Source organism: Poecile atricapillus, chromosome 3 (assembly GCF_030490865.1).
Source record: "Poecile atricapillus isolate bPoeAtr1 chromosome 3, bPoeAtr1.hap1, whole genome shotgun sequence".
Taxonomy (NCBI): Eukaryota; Metazoa; Chordata; class Aves; order Passeriformes; family Paridae; genus Poecile; species Poecile atricapillus.
Genome location: NC_081251.1, coordinates 1,851,944 through 1,868,369, shown reverse-complemented (window position 1 = coordinate 1,868,369; position 16,426 = coordinate 1,851,944). Strand labels below are relative to the sequence as shown.

Genomic DNA, 16,426 nt, shown 5'->3' with positions numbered 1-16,426 from the left:
TTTTATTTTATTTCAATTAATTTTATTTTGGTTTGTTTCATTTTATTTTACTATTTTATTTTATTTTATTTTATTTTATTTCAATTTATTTTATTTTATTTTATTTTATTTCAATTTATTTTATTTTATTTTATTTTATTTTGTGATTTTATTTAATTTTTTTTATTTTTTTTATTTTGTTTTATTTTATTTTAATTTATTTTATTTTATTTTATTTTGGTTTGTTTTATTTTATTTTATTTTATTTTATTTTATTTTATTTTATTTTATTTTATTTTATTTTATTTTATTTTATTTTATTTTATTTTATTTTATTTTATTTTATTTCAATTTATTTTATTTCAATTTATTTTATTTTATTTTATTTTATTTTTATTTTGTTTGATTTTATTTTGGTTTGTTTCATTTTATTTTATTTTATGTTATGTTATGTTACGTTACGTTATTTTATGTTATTTTATTATATTTCATTAGGTTTTTTAATAATTCATTAATTATTTTTAATATTTAATATTTTAGCATTTCTGAATAATTAATATTAATATTTCCCAGTTTATATTCATATGTAACATTAATATTCATTACTAATTAATATTAATTTCATAGGAATATTTTAATATCATTAATTTATTAATTTCTAATTGTTATTTATTAATGAGTGCGATTTTATTGATAAATTACTAATTGTTATTAATTAATTATTTAAATTTTATTGATCCATTTCTAATTATTATTAATTAATTATTTCAATTTCATTGATAGATTTCTAATTGTTATTAATCAAGGATTGCAATTTTATTGAGTAATTGCTAATTGTTATTTATTAATGATATAATTTTATTAATTTCTAATTGTTATTTACTAACAAGTGCAATTTTATTGATTAATTTCTAATTGTTATTTATTAATGAGTGCGATTTTATTGATCAAATTCTAATTGTTATTAATTAATTATTGCAATTTTATTGATGGATTTCTAATTGTTATTAATTAACGAGTGTGATTTCATTGATTGATTACTAATTGTTATTAATTAATTAGTGCAATTTTATTGATTAATTTCTAATTATTATTTATTAATGATTTCCATTTTATTTATGGATTTCTAATTGTTATTTATTAATGAGTGCAATTTTATTAATTAATCTCTAATTTTCATTTATTAATGATGCAATTTTTTGGATTAATTTCTAATTGTTATTTATTAATGAGTGCAATTTTATTGATTAATTTCTAATTATTATTTATTAATGATTTCAATTTTATTGATGGATTTCCAATTGTTATTAATTAAGGAGTGTGATTTATTGATTAATTACTAATGGCAATTCCGGCGGGAGGGAATTCCCGGCGTTTCCCACCTGGAGCAGGGATTTGAGGAGCGTCAGCTGCGTCAGCCGGGTCCGGTTTTCCCTGGAAAAGGGAGAAATCCCGGAAATCCCAAATGAATTCCTGGAAATCCCAAATAAATCCCAAAAATTCCCAAATAAATCCCAAAAATTCCAGAATAAATCCCGAATAAATCCCAAATAAATCCCGAATAAATCCCAAATAAATCTCAAATAAATCCCAAATAAATCCCAAATAAATCCCCCCAAAATTCCAAATAAATCCCAAATAAATCCCGAATAAATCCCAAATAAATCCCAAACAAATCCCAAATAAATCCCAAAAAAAATCCCCCAAAAAATCCCAAAATCCCAAATAAATCCCGAATAAATCTCAAATAAATCCCAAATAAATCCCAAATAAATCCCAAATAAATCCCGAATAAATCCCGAATAAATCCCGAATAAATCCCAAATAAATCCCGAATAAATCCCAAATAAATCCCAAATAAATCCCGAATAAATCCCAAATAAATCCCGAATAAATCCCAAATAAATCCCGAATAAATCCCAAATAAATCCTGAATAAATCCCAAATAAATCCCAAATAAATCCTGAATAAATCCCAAATAAATTGCCAAATAAATCCCCCCAAAAATCCCCCCAGAAATCCCAAATTCCCAAATGAATTCCTGGAAATCCCAAATAAATCCCCCAAAAAAACCCAAAATCCCAAATAAATCCCGAATAAATCCCAAATAAACCCCAAATAAATCCCAAATAAATCCCAAATAAACCCCAAATAAATCCTGAATAAATCACTCAAAAAATCCCAAATAAATCCCCCCAAAAATTCCCAAATTCCCAAATGAATTCCCGGAAATCCCAAATAAATCCCGAATAAATCCCTATATAAATCTCAAATAAATCCAGAATAAATAAAAAAAAAAAAATCCCCCCAAAAATCCCAAATAAATCCCAAATGAATTCCTGGAAATCCCAAATAAATCCTGAATAAATCCTGAATAAATCCCAAATAAATCCCGAATAAATCCCAAATAAATCCCAAAAATTCCCAAATAAATCCTGAATAAATCCGAAATAAATCCCAAATAAATCCCCCAAAAAATCCCAAATAAATCCCCCCCCAGATCCCAAATTCCCAAATGAATTCCCGGAAAACCCAAAAAAATCCCGAATAAACCCCAAATAAATCCCCAAAAAAATCCCCCAAAAAATCCCTCAAAAAATCCCCCCAGAAATTCCAAATTCCAAAATGAATTCCCAGAAATCCCAAATAAATCCCAAATAAATCCCAAATAAATCCCAAGTAAATCCCAAAAAATTCCCGAATAAATCCCGAATAAGTCCCAAATAAATCCCAAATAAATCCAGAATAAATCCCAAATAAATCCCAAAAAAATCCCAAATAAATCCCCCCAAAAAAATCCCAAATAAATCCCAAATAAATCCCGAATAAATCCCAAATAAATCCCAAATAAATCCCAAATAAATCCCAAATAAATCCCAAAATTTCCCAAATAAATCCTGAATAAATCCTGAATAAATCCCAAAAATTTCTGAATAAATCCCGAATAAATCCCAAATAAATCCCGAATAAATCCCAAATAAATCCCAAATAAATCCCAATAAATCCCAAATAAATCCCAATAAATCCCAAATAAATCCAAATAAATCCAAATAAATCCTCCCAAAAATTCCCAAATAAATCCCCCCAAATTCCCAAATGAATTCCCAGAAATCCCAAATAAATCTCGAGTAAATCCTGAATAAATCAATTAAATCCCAAATAAATCCCAAAAAAATCCCAAATAAATCCCAAATAAATCCTGAATAAATCCCAAATAAATCCCCAAAAAATCTCCTAATCCCAAAAAAAATCCCCCCCCCCAAAATTCCCAATCCCAAAAAAATCCCCCCAAAATTCCCAAAATCCCCCCAAAAATCCTCCAAAATTCCCCAAATACCAAAAAATCCCCAAATAAAAAAAAATCCTCAGAAATTCCTAAAAATCCCCAAATCCCCCAAAAAATCCTCCAAAATCCCTAAAAATCTCCCAGTCCCAAAAATTTGGGAATCCTGGGAATTCTGGGAATTTGGAAATTATCCCAGACTTATTTGGGAATTATTCAGGAATTTTGGGGAATTTGGGATTTTCAGGAATCTGGAAATTTGGGAATTTGTAAATTATTCGGGAATTTTGGGGAATTTTGGGGAATTTTGGGATTTCCGGGGATTCCAGGAATTTGGGAATTTTGGGAATTCCGGGAATTCTCCGGGAATTCTCCGGGAATGTCACTCGCTCACCGCTGGGCTCCGGGCTCCAGGGAATGGCGGGAGTCGGGAATGGGAATTTTGTTGATGATGAAAAGCATCACCTCGGAACGCTGGTACGGCGGCAGCCGCGACGAGAAGGAACCTGCGGAAAACAACAGCCGGAGTGAGAACAACAACAGCCAGAATAACAACAACAACAACAGCCGGAGTGAGAACAACAGCCGGAATGAGAACAGCAACAGCCGGAATAACAACAGCAACAACAGCTGGAATAACAACAGCTGGAATAACAACAACAACAACAGCCGGAATAACAACAGCAACAACAGCCGGAGTGAGAACAACAACAACAGCTGGAATAACAACAACAACAGCCGGAGTGAGAACAACAGGCGGAACGAGAACAACAGCCAGAATAACAACAGCCGGAATAACAACAGCCGGAATAACAACAACAACAACAGCCGGAGTGAGAACAGCAACCGGAATAACAATGAAAACAACAGCCGGAATGAGAACAACAACAGCCGGAGTGAGAACAACAGCCGGAATAACAACAGCCGGAGTGAGAACAACAGCCGGAGTGAGAACAACAACAACAGCTGGAGTGAGAACAGCTGGAATAACAACAGCAACAGCCAGAATGAGAACAACAACAGCCGGAATAACAACAACAACAACAGCTGGAATGAGAACAACAACAGCCGGAATAACAACAGCTGGAATAACAACACCCGGAATAACAACAGCTGGAATAACAACAACAACAACAGCCGGAGTGAGAACAGCCGGAATAACAACAGCAACAGCCGGAATGAGAACAACAACAGCCGGAATAACAACAGCCGGAACGAGAACAGCCGGAATAACAACAACAACAATAACAGCCGGAATGAGAACAGTCGGAATAACAACAGCTGGAATGAGAACAACAGCCGGAGTGAGAACAACAACAACAGCCGGAGTGAGAACAGCTGGAATGACAACAGCCGGAATAACAACAGCAACAGCCAGAATGAGAACAGGAACAGCCGGAATAACAACAACAACAGCCGGAATAACAACAACAATAACAGCCGGAATGAGAACAGTCGGAATGAAAACAGGAATAACAACAGCTGGAATGAGAACAACAGCCGGAGTGAGAACAACAACAACAGCCGGAATGAGAACAGCTGGAATGAGAACTACAACTACAAAAAATCCCCCAAAAATCCCTAAAAATCAAAAAAAAATCCCAGAAAATCCCCAAAAATTCCCAGAATTCCCAGAAACCCCCCGGATTCCCGGGAATTTTGGTGTCTCACCGATGGTTTTGATGACGGCCTCCTGCAGGCCCCAAAAATATCCCAGAGAACCCCCAGAAAATCACCCAAAATCCCAGGAAAATCCTGAAAAATCCCAGAAAATCCCACAAAGATCCCAGAAAAATTAAAAAAAAAAAACCCAGAAAATAAAGGAAAATAATCTCAGAAAAATCCCCAGAAAATCCCACAAAAATCCCAGAAAATCCCAGAAAAATCCAAGAAAAAAAAAATCTCAGAAAATTCCCATAAAATTCCATAAAAATCCCAAAAAATCCAAAAAAATTCCAAGAAAATAATAATAAAAAAAAATCCCAGAAAATGAAGGAAAAAATATCAGAAAATTCCCAGAAAATACCACAAAAATCCCAGAAAATAAAAAAAAAATCCCTGAAAATCCAAAAAAATCCCAGAAAATAAAAAAAAAAAAAAAAAACAACCAAAAAACCCCAAAAAAATCCCAAAAAATCCCAAAATTTCCCCAAAAATCCAAAAAAAACCCCAAAAAATTCCCAGAATTCCCAGAATTCCCCCGAATTCCCGGGAATTTTGGTGTCTCACCGATGGTTTTGATGACGGCCTCCTGCAGGCCTCAAAAATATCCCAGAAATATCCCAGAAAACCCCAGAAAATCCCCCAAAATCCCAGGAAAATCCCAGAAAAATTACAGAAAATTCCCAGAAAATAAAAAAAAAATCCCAGAAAATCCCAAAAAATACTGAAAAAAATCCCAGAAAATTCCGCAAAAATCCCAGAAAATAAAAAAAAATTCAAGGAAAAAAAAAATTCCCAGAAAATCCCAGAAAAATTCCCAGAAAATAAAGGAAAAAATCTCAGAAAATTCTCATAAAATTCCATAAAAATCCCAGAAAATTAAAAAAAAATTCCCAGAAAATAAAAAAAAATTCCCAGAAAATAAAAAAAAATTCCCAGAAAATCCAAAAAAACTCCCCAAAAATAAAAAAAAAATCCCCAAAAATAAAAAATAAATCCCAAAAAATCCCCAAAATTTCCCAGAATTCCCAGAATTCCCCCGAATTCCCGGGAATTTTGGTGTCTCACCGATGGTTTTGATGACGGCCTCCTGCAGGAGCCGCTCCTGGCGCAGTCGGGGTTCGGAGCCGGGCCCGGGGCTGAGCTGGGAGCTGAGCTCGGCGCTGAGGCGGAGCTGCCGCAGGAGAGTGTTGAACACCTCCAGCACCGTGGGACCTGCAAAAAACCGGGAATGGGAGCCGGGATCAGCCCGGAATCAGGCTGGAATTATCCTGGAATTATCCCAGAATTATCCTGGAATTATCCTGGAATTATCCCAGAATTATCCTGGAATTATCCTGAAATTATCCTGGAATTATCCCGGGATTATCCTGGAATTATCCTGGAATTATCCTGGAATTATCCTGGAATTATTCCAGAATTATAATGAAATTATCCCCAGATTATCCCAGAATTATTTTGGAATTATCCTGGATTTATCCCAGAATTATAATGAAATTATCCCCAGATTATCCCAGAATTATCCTGAAATTATCCTGAATTTATCCCGAAATTATCCCAGAATTATCCCAGAATTATCCCAGAATTATCTTGGAATTATCCTGGAATTATCCCTGGATTATCCCAGGACTATTCCAAAATTATCCCAGAATCATCCCAGGATTATCCCAGAATTATCCCGGAATTATCCCCGATTATCCCAGAATTATCTTGGAATTATCCTGAAATTATCCTGGAATTATCCTGGATTTATCCCAGGATTATTCCAAAATTATCCCAGAATTATCCCAGGATTGCACTGGAATTATCCTGGAGTTATCTTGGAATTATCCTGGAATTATCCCTGGATTATCCCAGGATTATTCCAGAATTATCACTGAATTATCCCAGAATTATCCCAGAATTATCCCAGATTATCCCAGATTATCCCAGAATTATCTTGGAATTATCCTGAAATTATCCTGGAATTAGCCCAGAATTATCCTGGAATTATCCTGGATTTATCCCAGAATTATCATGGAATTATCCTGGGATTATCCTGGAATTATCCCAGAATTATCCCAGAATTATTCAGGAATTATCCTGGAATTATCCCAAAATTATCCTGGAATTATCCTGGATTTATCCCAGAATTATAATGAAATTATCCCCAGATTATCCCAGAATTATCTTAGAATTATCCTGGAATTATCCCCGGATTATCCCAGAATTATTGTGGGATTATCCCAAAATTATCCTGGAATTATCCAGGAATTATCCCAGAATTATCTTGGAATTAGCCCGGAATTATCCTGGGATTATCCTGGAATTATCCTGGAATTATCCTGGAATTATCCTGGATTTATCCTGGATTTCTTCCAGAATTATAATGAAATTATCCCCAGATTATCCCAGAATTATCTTGGAATTATCCAGGAATTATCCCTGGATTATCCCAGGATTATTCCAAAATTATCCCAGAATCATCCCAGGATTATCCCAGAATTATCTTAGAATTATCCTGAAATTATCCTGGAATTATCCCAGCATTATCCTGGAATTAACTCCTAATTATCCAGGAATTATTCTGGAATTATCCCGGGATTATCCTGTAATTATCACAAAATTATCCCAGAATTATACTGGAACTATCCTGGAATTATCCCAGGATTATCCCAGGATTATCATGGAATTATCCCTGGATTATGCTGGGATTATCCCATAATTATCCCCAAATTATCCTGGGATTATCCTGGATTTATCCCAGAATCATCCCAGAATTATTCAGGAATTGTCCTGGAATTATCCCAAAATTATCCTGGAATTATCCTGGATTTATCCCAGAATTATCTTGGAATTAGCCTGGAATTATCCTGGAATTATCCTGGAATTATCCAGGAATTATCCTGAAATTATCCTGGGATTATCCTGGAATTATCCTGGAATTATCCTGAAATTATCCTGGGATTATCCTGGAATTATCACAAAATTATCCCAGAATTATACTGGAATTATCCTGGAATTATCCCTGGATTATCCCAGGATTATTCCAGAATTATCCCAGGATTGCACTGGAATTATCCTGGAATTATCCCAGAATTATCCCAGATTATCCCAGAATTATCTTGGAATTATCCTGAAATTATCCTGGAATTATCCTCGGATTATCCCAGGATTATCTTGGAATTATCCCCGGATTATCCCAGAATTATCATGGAATTATCCTGGAATTATCCCAGAATTATTGTGGAATTATCCTGAAATTATCCTGGATTTATCCTGGAATTATGTCAGAATTATCCTGGAATTATCCCCAGATTATCCCAGAAGGTGGAAAACAGGGAATTTCCTGGATTCCTGTACATGGAAAATGGAGAATTTTGGGAATTCCTGAAAGAGGAAAAAGGAGGAATTTCCGGGAATTCCTGAATGGGAAAACAGGGAATTTCCTGGATTCCCACACACAAAAAACAGGGAATTTCTGGAATTCCTGAAAGAAGAAAAAGGAGGAATTTCCGGGAATTCCCAAAGGCAGAAAACTGGGAATTTCTGGCATTCCTGAACAAGGAAAAGGAGGAATTTCCGGGAATTCCTGAATGGGAAAACGGGGAATTTCCTGGATTCCTGTACACAAAAAACAGGGAATTTTGGGAATTCCCAAATGGGAAAACAGGGAATTTCCTGGATTCCTGTACACAGAAAATGGGGAATTTCGGGAATTCCTGAATGGGAAAACGGGGAATTTCCAGGATTCCCAAACATAGAAAACAGGGAATTTCTGGAATTCCTGAAAGAGGAAAAGGGGGAATTTTGGGAATTCCCAAATGGGAAAACAGGGAATTTCCTGGATTCCCAAAGGCAGAAAACTGGGAATGTCCAGGATTCCCGAAGGCGGAAAATGGGGAATTTTCGGGAATTCCTGAATGGGAAAACAGGGAATTTCCTGGATTCCCACACACAAAAAAGAGGGAATTTTGGGAATTCCTGAAAGAGGAAAAAGGAGGAATTTCCAGGAATTCCTGAATGGGAAAACAGGGAATTTCCTGGATTCCTGTACACGGAAAACAGGGAATTTTGGGAATTCCCAAATGGGAAAACAGGGAATTTCCTGGATTCCTGTACACGGAAAATGGGGAATTTCTGGGATTCCCAAATTGGGAAAATGGAAAATTCCCAGGATTCCTGAACATAGAAAACAGGGAATTTCTGGAATTCCTGAAAGAGGAAAAGGAGGAATTTCCGGGAATTCCTGAATGGGAAAACAGGGAATTTTGGGAATTCCCAAATGGGAAAACAGGGAATTTCCTGGACTCCTGTACATGGAAAATGAGGAATTTTGGGAATTCCTGAAAGAGGAAAAAGGAGGAATTTCCAGGAATTCCTGAATGGGAAAACAGGGAATTTCCTGGATTCCTGTACACGGAAAACAGGGAATTTTGGGAATTCCCAAATGGGAAAACAGGGAATTTCCTGGATTCCTGTACACGGAAAACAGGGAATTTCCATGATTCCCAAAGGCAGAGAACTGGGAATGTCCAGGATTCCCGAAGGCGGAAAATGGGGAATTTTCGGGAATTCCTGAATGGGAAAACGGGGAATTTCCTGGATTCCTGTACACAAAAAACAGGGAATTTCCTGGAATTCCCGGGGAAATTTCCAGGAATTCCCGGGGAAATGTGGGAATTGTGTCGTACCCACGGATCCGGAGGCGGCGATGACGGCGGCTTCCGAGAGCACCTCGACGATTCCGGCGCGGATCGGCGCCGCGCTCCGGCTGTTGGCGTCCAGGTGACCCAGGAGCTGCTGGATCACCAGGTGGGAATGCTGGGGCTGCCGGAAAAACGGGAATCGGGAATTTTCCAAGGGTTTGGGAAGGGAATCTGGGAGGGGAATTAGGGAAAATCTTGGAAAATCGAGGATAAAATACAGCAAAATCCTGGAAAAACATGGAAAATCCTGGGAAATCCAAGAAAATGATGGAAAAACCAGCACAAAATCCAGGGAAATCCTGGGAAATCCCAAAAATTGTGGAAAATCCCAGAAAGTCACAGAAAGTCCTGGAAAAATCCCAGAAAATCATGGGAAAATACCACAAAATCCTGGAAAAACATGGGAAATCTCAGAAAATTGTGGAGAACTATGGAAAATCCTAGAAAAACCTGGAAAAGTCCCAGGAAATCCCACAAAAATTCCAGAAAATTCTAGAAAATCCCACAAAATCCCAAAAAAGCATGGGAAGATACCATAAAATCCTGGAAAATCATGGAAAATTCTGGATAATTCCAGGAAAGTCTGGAAAATCATGGGAAATCCCAGAAAAATCCCTAAAAAATCCTGCATCACAAAAAAATCCCAGGTCCCAAAAAATCCCAGATCCTGAAAAATCCCGGAAAAATCCCAGATCCCAAAAAATCCCAGATCCCGAGAAATCCCAGATCCCAAAAAATCCCAGATCCCAAAAAATTCCAGATCCCAAAAAATCCCCAAAATATCCCAAAAAATCCCCAAAAATCCCAAAAAAATCCCAAAAAATCCCAAAAAAATCCCCAAAAATCCCCAAAAATCCCAAAAAATCCCAAAAAAATCCCAAAAAAATCCCAAAAAAATCCCAAAAAATCCCAGATCCCAAAAAATCCCAGATCCTGAAAAATTCCAGATCCCAAAAAACCCCAGATCCAAAAAATCCTCGATCCCAAAATATCTCAGATCCCAAAATATCCCAAAATATCCCAGAATATCCCCAAAAATCCCAAAAAAATCCCAAAAAATCCCAAAAAATCCCAGATCCTGAGAAATCTCAGATCCCAAAAAATTCCAGATCCCAAAATTCCCAGATCCCAAAAAAACCCAGATCCAAAAAATCCTCGATCCCAAAATATCCCAAAATATCCCAAAATATCCCAAAATATCCCAAAAAATCCCCAAAAAATAAAAAAAAAATCCCAAAAAAATCCCCCAAAAATCTCCAAAAATCCCAAAAAATCCCAGATCCCAAAAAATCCCAGATCCTGAAAAATTCCAGATCCCAAAAAAACCCAGATCCAAAAAATCCTCGATCCCAAAATATCTCAGATCCCAAAATATCCCAAAATGTCCCAAAAAATCCCCAAAATATCCCAAAAAATCCCCAAAAATCCCAAAAAAATCCCAAAAAATCCCAAAAAAATCCCAAAAAATCCCAAAAAATCCCCAAAAATCCCAGAAAAATCCCAAAAAATCCCAAAAAATCCCAAAAAAATCCCAAAAAATCCCAGATCCTGAAAAATCCCCGATCCCAAAAAAACCCCCCGGAATCCCAGATCCCGCTCGGGAATTCCCAGGCCTGGAAAGCATTCCCGGATTTCTGGGTTTCCCGGGATTCCCGGGGATTTTTTGGGAATTCTCACCTGGATGGAGAACATGATGATCCGGAAGCAGGAGCGGGCGAAGAGCTGCGGCTCCCACAGGGAATGATGGTCCAGGTGCCTGGGAAACGGGAAAAATCCCGGGAATAAACGGGAATTCCGGGAATAAACGGGAATTCCAGGAATAAATGGGAATTCTGGGGGGAAAATGGGAATTCTGGGGGGAAATGGGAAAAATCCCGGGAAAAAATGGGAATTCTGGGGGGAAAATGGGAATTCCAGGGGAAACCAGGGAATTGGAAGGGAAATAGGAATTCTGGGAAAAATGGGAATTCCAGGGAAAAATAGGAATTCTGGGGGGAAAAAGGGGAATTCTGGGGGGAAAAATGGGAATTCTGGGGGGAAAATGGGAAAAATCCCAGGAAAAATGGGAATTCTGGGAATAAACGGGAATTCTGGGGGGAAAAATGGGAATTCCAGGGGGAAAATGGGAATGGTGAGGGAAAAATGGGAAAAATCCCGGGAATAAACGGGAATTCTGGGATAAATGGGAATTCTGGGGGGAAAATGGGAAAAATCCTGGGAATAAATGGGAATTCTGGGAATAAATGGGAATTCCAGGAATAAATGGGAATTCTGGGGGGAAAATGGGAAAAATCCCGGGAATAAATGGGTATTCTGGGATAAATGGGAATTCCAGGAATAAATGGGAATTGTGGGGGGAAAATGGGAATTCTGGGAAAAGGGAAATTCCAGGGGAAAAATGGGAATTTCAGGGGACACAGAATGAGAGGGAAAAAATGGGAATTCTGGGGGGAAAATGGGAAAAATCCCGAGAATGAATGGGAATCCTGGGAATAAATGGGAATTCTGGGATAAATGGGAATTCTGGGGGGGGAAATGGGAAAAATCCCGGGAATAAATGGGAATTCCGGGAATAAACGGGAATTCCAGGAATAAATGGGAATTCTGGGGGGAAAATGGGAAAAATCCTGGGAATAAACGGGAATTCCGGGAATAAATGGGAATTCTGGGGGGAAAAAATAGGAATTCTGAGGGGAAAATGGGAATTCCAGGAATAAATGGGAATTCAGGGATAAATGGGAATGGTGAGGGAAAAATGGGAATTCTGGGAAAAGGGAAATTCCAGGGGAAAAATGGGAATTTCAGGGGACACAGAATGAGAGGGAAAAAATGGGAATTCTGGGGGGAAAATGGGAAAAATCCCAGGAATAAATGGGAATTCTGGGGGGGGGAATGGAAATTCCTGAGGGAAAATGGGAATTTTGGGATAAATGGGGATTCCAGGAATAAATCGGAATTCCAGGGGGAAAAATGGGAATTCCAGGGGGGAAAAGGGGAATTGTGAGGGAAAAATGGGAATTCTGGGAATAAATGGGAATTCTGGGGGGAAAATGGGAAAAATCCTGGGAATAAATGGGAATTCCGGGGGGGAAAATGGGAATTCTGGGGGGAAAATGGGAATTCTGGGGGAAAAATGGGAATTTCAGGGGAAACAGAATGAGAGGGAAAAATGGGAAAAATCCCAGGAAAAAATGGGAATTTCGGGAATAAATGGGAATTCTGGGGGGGGGGAATGGGAATTCCAGGGGGGAAATGGGAATTCTGAGGGGAAAAATGTGAATTCTGGGGGGGAAACCAGGGAATTTCAGGGGGAAAAATGGGAATGGTGAGGGAAAAATGAGAATTCCAGGAATAAATGGGAATTCTGGGGGGAAAAATGGGAAAAATCCTGGGAATAAATGGGAATTCTGGGATAAATGGGAATTCCAGGGGGAAAATGGGAATTTCAGGGGGAAAAATGGGAATGGTGAGGGAAAAATGGGAATTTCAGGGGAAACAGAATGAGAGAGAAAAATGGGAAAAATCCCAGGAAAAAATGAGAATTTCGGGGGGAAAATGGGAATTCCAGGGGAAATGGAAATTACAAGGAAAATGAGAAAATAAAGGGATAAATGGGAATTCCAGGGGAAACCAGGGAATTGGAAGGGAAATAGGAATTCTGGGAAAAATGGGAATTCCAGGGAAAAATGGGAATTCCAGGGGAAAATGGAAATTCTGGGGAAAACAAGAAATTAAAGGGAAAAATGGGAATTCTGGGAAAAATGGAAATTCTGGAAAAATGGGAATTGGAGGGAAAACAAGGAATGAGAGGGGAAAAATGGGAATTCTGGGGGGAAAAATGGGAATTCTGGGAAAAATGGGAATTCCGGGGGGAAAAAATGGGAATTCTGGGGGGAAAAAATAGGAATTCTGAGGGGAAAATGGGAATGGTGAGGGAAAAATGGGAATTCTGGGGGAAAAGGGATGAGAAGGAAAAATGGGAACTCCACGGAAAACAAGAAATTAAAGGGGAAAATGGGAATTCTGGGAGAAATGGGAATTCCAGAGGAAATGGGAATTCTGGGATAAATGGGAATTCTGGGAAAAATGGGAATTCCAGGGAAAAAATGACAATTCCATGGATAAACTCTGACTAACACACCCCGACATTTTCCGGGATAACCGCCGGCATTCCCGGGATTCAGGCTCGGGAAAATCCGGAAAAGCTGCAAATCCCGCTCCAGGGGGGGATTTTTCCGGAGGAAAAGCAGGAAATTCCCAGTTTTTTTTCCGGGAATGGGGACTCACGTGAGGACGGGCTTGATGGCGTTCTTGATATTCCCAAAGGCCGCTCTTCCCAACAATTCCCGGAGACAGCGCTCGGCCAATTCCCACGGAGTCTCCTGCTCCTTCTCGGCCGCCTGGAGCGGCGACGGAGAGCGGCTGCAGGGGCGGGAATGAGGGAATTCCGGGAATTCCGGGATTAGTGGGGGGGATGGGGATAATGGGGATAATGGGAATGGTGGGAATAATGGGAATAATGGGAATAATGGGAATAATGGGAATGAGAATGGTGGAAATGGGGGAATTTGGGATGGGAATAATGGGAATGGGAATAATGGGAATGGCAGGAATGAGGGAATTCCGGGAATTCCGGGATTAGTGGGGGGGATGGGGATAATGGGGATAATGGGAATAATGGGGATAATGGGAATAATGGGAATAATGGGAATAATGGGAATGGGGAAATGGGAATGAGAATGGTGGAAATGGGGGAATTTGGGATGGGAATAATGGGAATGGGAATGGTGGGAATTGGGGAATGGGAATAATGGGAATAATGGGGATAATGGGGATAATGGGAATGGGGAAATGGGAATGAGAATGGTGGAAATGGGGGAATTTGGGATGGGAATAATGGGAATGGGAATAATGGGAATTAGGGGATGGGAATAATGGGAATAATGGGAATAATGGGAATGTGGGAATTCCGGGAATTCCGGGATTAGTGGGGGTGATGGGGATAATGGGGATAATGGGGATAATGGGAATAATGGGAATAATGGGAATGGGGGAATTCCGGGAATTCCGGGATTAGTGGGGGGGATGAGGATAATGGGGATAATGGGAATAATGGGGATAATGGGAATGTGGGAATTCCGGGATTAGTGGGGGTAATGGGGAATTGGGAATGGCAGGAATGCAGGAATTCCGGGAATTCCGGGAATTCCGGGATTAGTGGGGGGGATGGGGATAATGGGGATAATGGGAATGGTGGGAATAATGGGAATAATGGGAATAATGGGAATAATGGGAATGAGAATGGTGGAAATGGGGGAATTTGGGATGGGAATAATGGGAATGGGAATAATGGGAATGGCAGGAATGAGGGAATTCCGGGAATTCCGGGATTAGTGGGGGGGATGGGGATAATGGGGATAATGGGAATAATGGGGATAATGGGAATAATGGGAATAATGGGAATAATGGGAATGGGGAAATGGGAATGAGAATGGTGGAAATGGGGGAATTTGGGATGGGAATAATGGGAATGGGAATGGTGGGAATTGGGGAATGGGAATAATGGGAATAATGGGGATAATGGGGATAATGGGAATGGGGAAATGGGAATGAGAATGGTGGAAATGGGGGAATTTGGGATGGGAATAATGGGAATGGGAATAATGGGAATTAGGGGATGGGAATAATGGGAATTGGGGAATGGGGGAATTTGGGATGGGAAGAATGGGAATGGGAATAATGGGAATGTGGGAATTCCGGGAATTCCGGGATTAGTGGGGGGGATGGGGATAATGGGAATTGGGAATGGGAATAATGGGAATGGGAATGGGAATAATGAGAATTGGGAATGGGAATAATGGGAACGGGAATAATGGGAATTGGGGGATGGGAATAATGGGAATGGGAATAATGGGAATAATGGGAATGGGAGAATGGGGGAATTTGGGATGGGAATAATGGGAATGGGGGAATGGTAATACTGGGAAGAACGGGAATAATGGGAATGGGAATTGGGAATAAGGGAATGGGAGAATGGGGGAATTTGGGTTGGGAATAATGGGAATGGGAATTGGGAATGGGAATTGGGGGATTGGGAATAAGGGAATGGGAGAATGGGGGAATTTGGGTTGGGAATAATGGGAATGGGAATGGGGATAATGGGAAGGGGAATGGTGGGAATGGGAGAATTTGGGATGGGAATGGGAATGGGAATTGGGGGATGGGAATGGGAATAATGGGAATAATGGGAATAATGGGAATGGGAATTTGGAATCCTCAAAGAATCCTCAAAAAATCCCTAAAAAATCCTAAAAAAGTCCCAAAAAATCCCCAATAAATCCCCCAAAAATCCCTAAAAAATCCTCAAAAAATCCCCCAAAAACCCCCAAAAATTCCCCAAAAATCCCCCAAAATCCATAAAAAATCCTCAATAAATTCCCAAAAAAATCCCCCCAAAATCCTCAAAAAATCCTGAAATAACCTCCAAAAATTCCCAAAAAAATCCTCAATAAATCCCAAAAAAATCCTTAAAAAATCCCCCCAAATCCCCCCAAAAAATCCCCCTAAAATAAAAAAAAAAAACAAAAAATCCTCAAAAAATCCCCCAAAAATCCTGAAATAACCTCCAAAAATTCCTAAAAAATCCTCAATAAATCCCAAAAAATCCCCAAAAAATCCTGAAAAAATCCCCCCAAAATCCCCAAAAAAATCCCCAAAAAATCCCCAAGAAAATCCCCCCAAAATAAAAACAAAATCCCCAAAAAATCCTCCAAAAAAACCCCCAAATTCCCCAAAAATTCCCAAAATTTCCCAA

General features: G+C 38.6%; 1 protein-coding gene across 1 annotated transcript in view; it reads right to left on the bottom strand.

Moving 5' to 3' along the window:
• The window catches only part of EFR3B (EFR3 homolog B), a 78,249-nt gene that overhangs the window by 25,820 nt on the left and 36,003 nt on the right, over positions 1-16,426 (bottom strand). Inside the window, exons 7-12 of the mRNA XM_058834078.1 lie at positions 13,900-14,034; positions 11,290-11,368; positions 9,598-9,733; positions 5,993-6,139; positions 3,657-3,768; positions 1,362-1,413 (exon numbers count right to left, since the gene is read on the bottom strand). Coding sequence (XP_058690061.1) covers positions 1,362-1,413; positions 3,657-3,768; positions 5,993-6,139; positions 9,598-9,733; positions 11,290-11,368; positions 13,900-14,034 — 661 coding nt within the window. The remainder of the gene's footprint in view (positions 1-1,361; positions 1,414-3,656; positions 3,769-5,992; positions 6,140-9,597; positions 9,734-11,289; positions 11,369-13,899; positions 14,035-16,426) is intronic.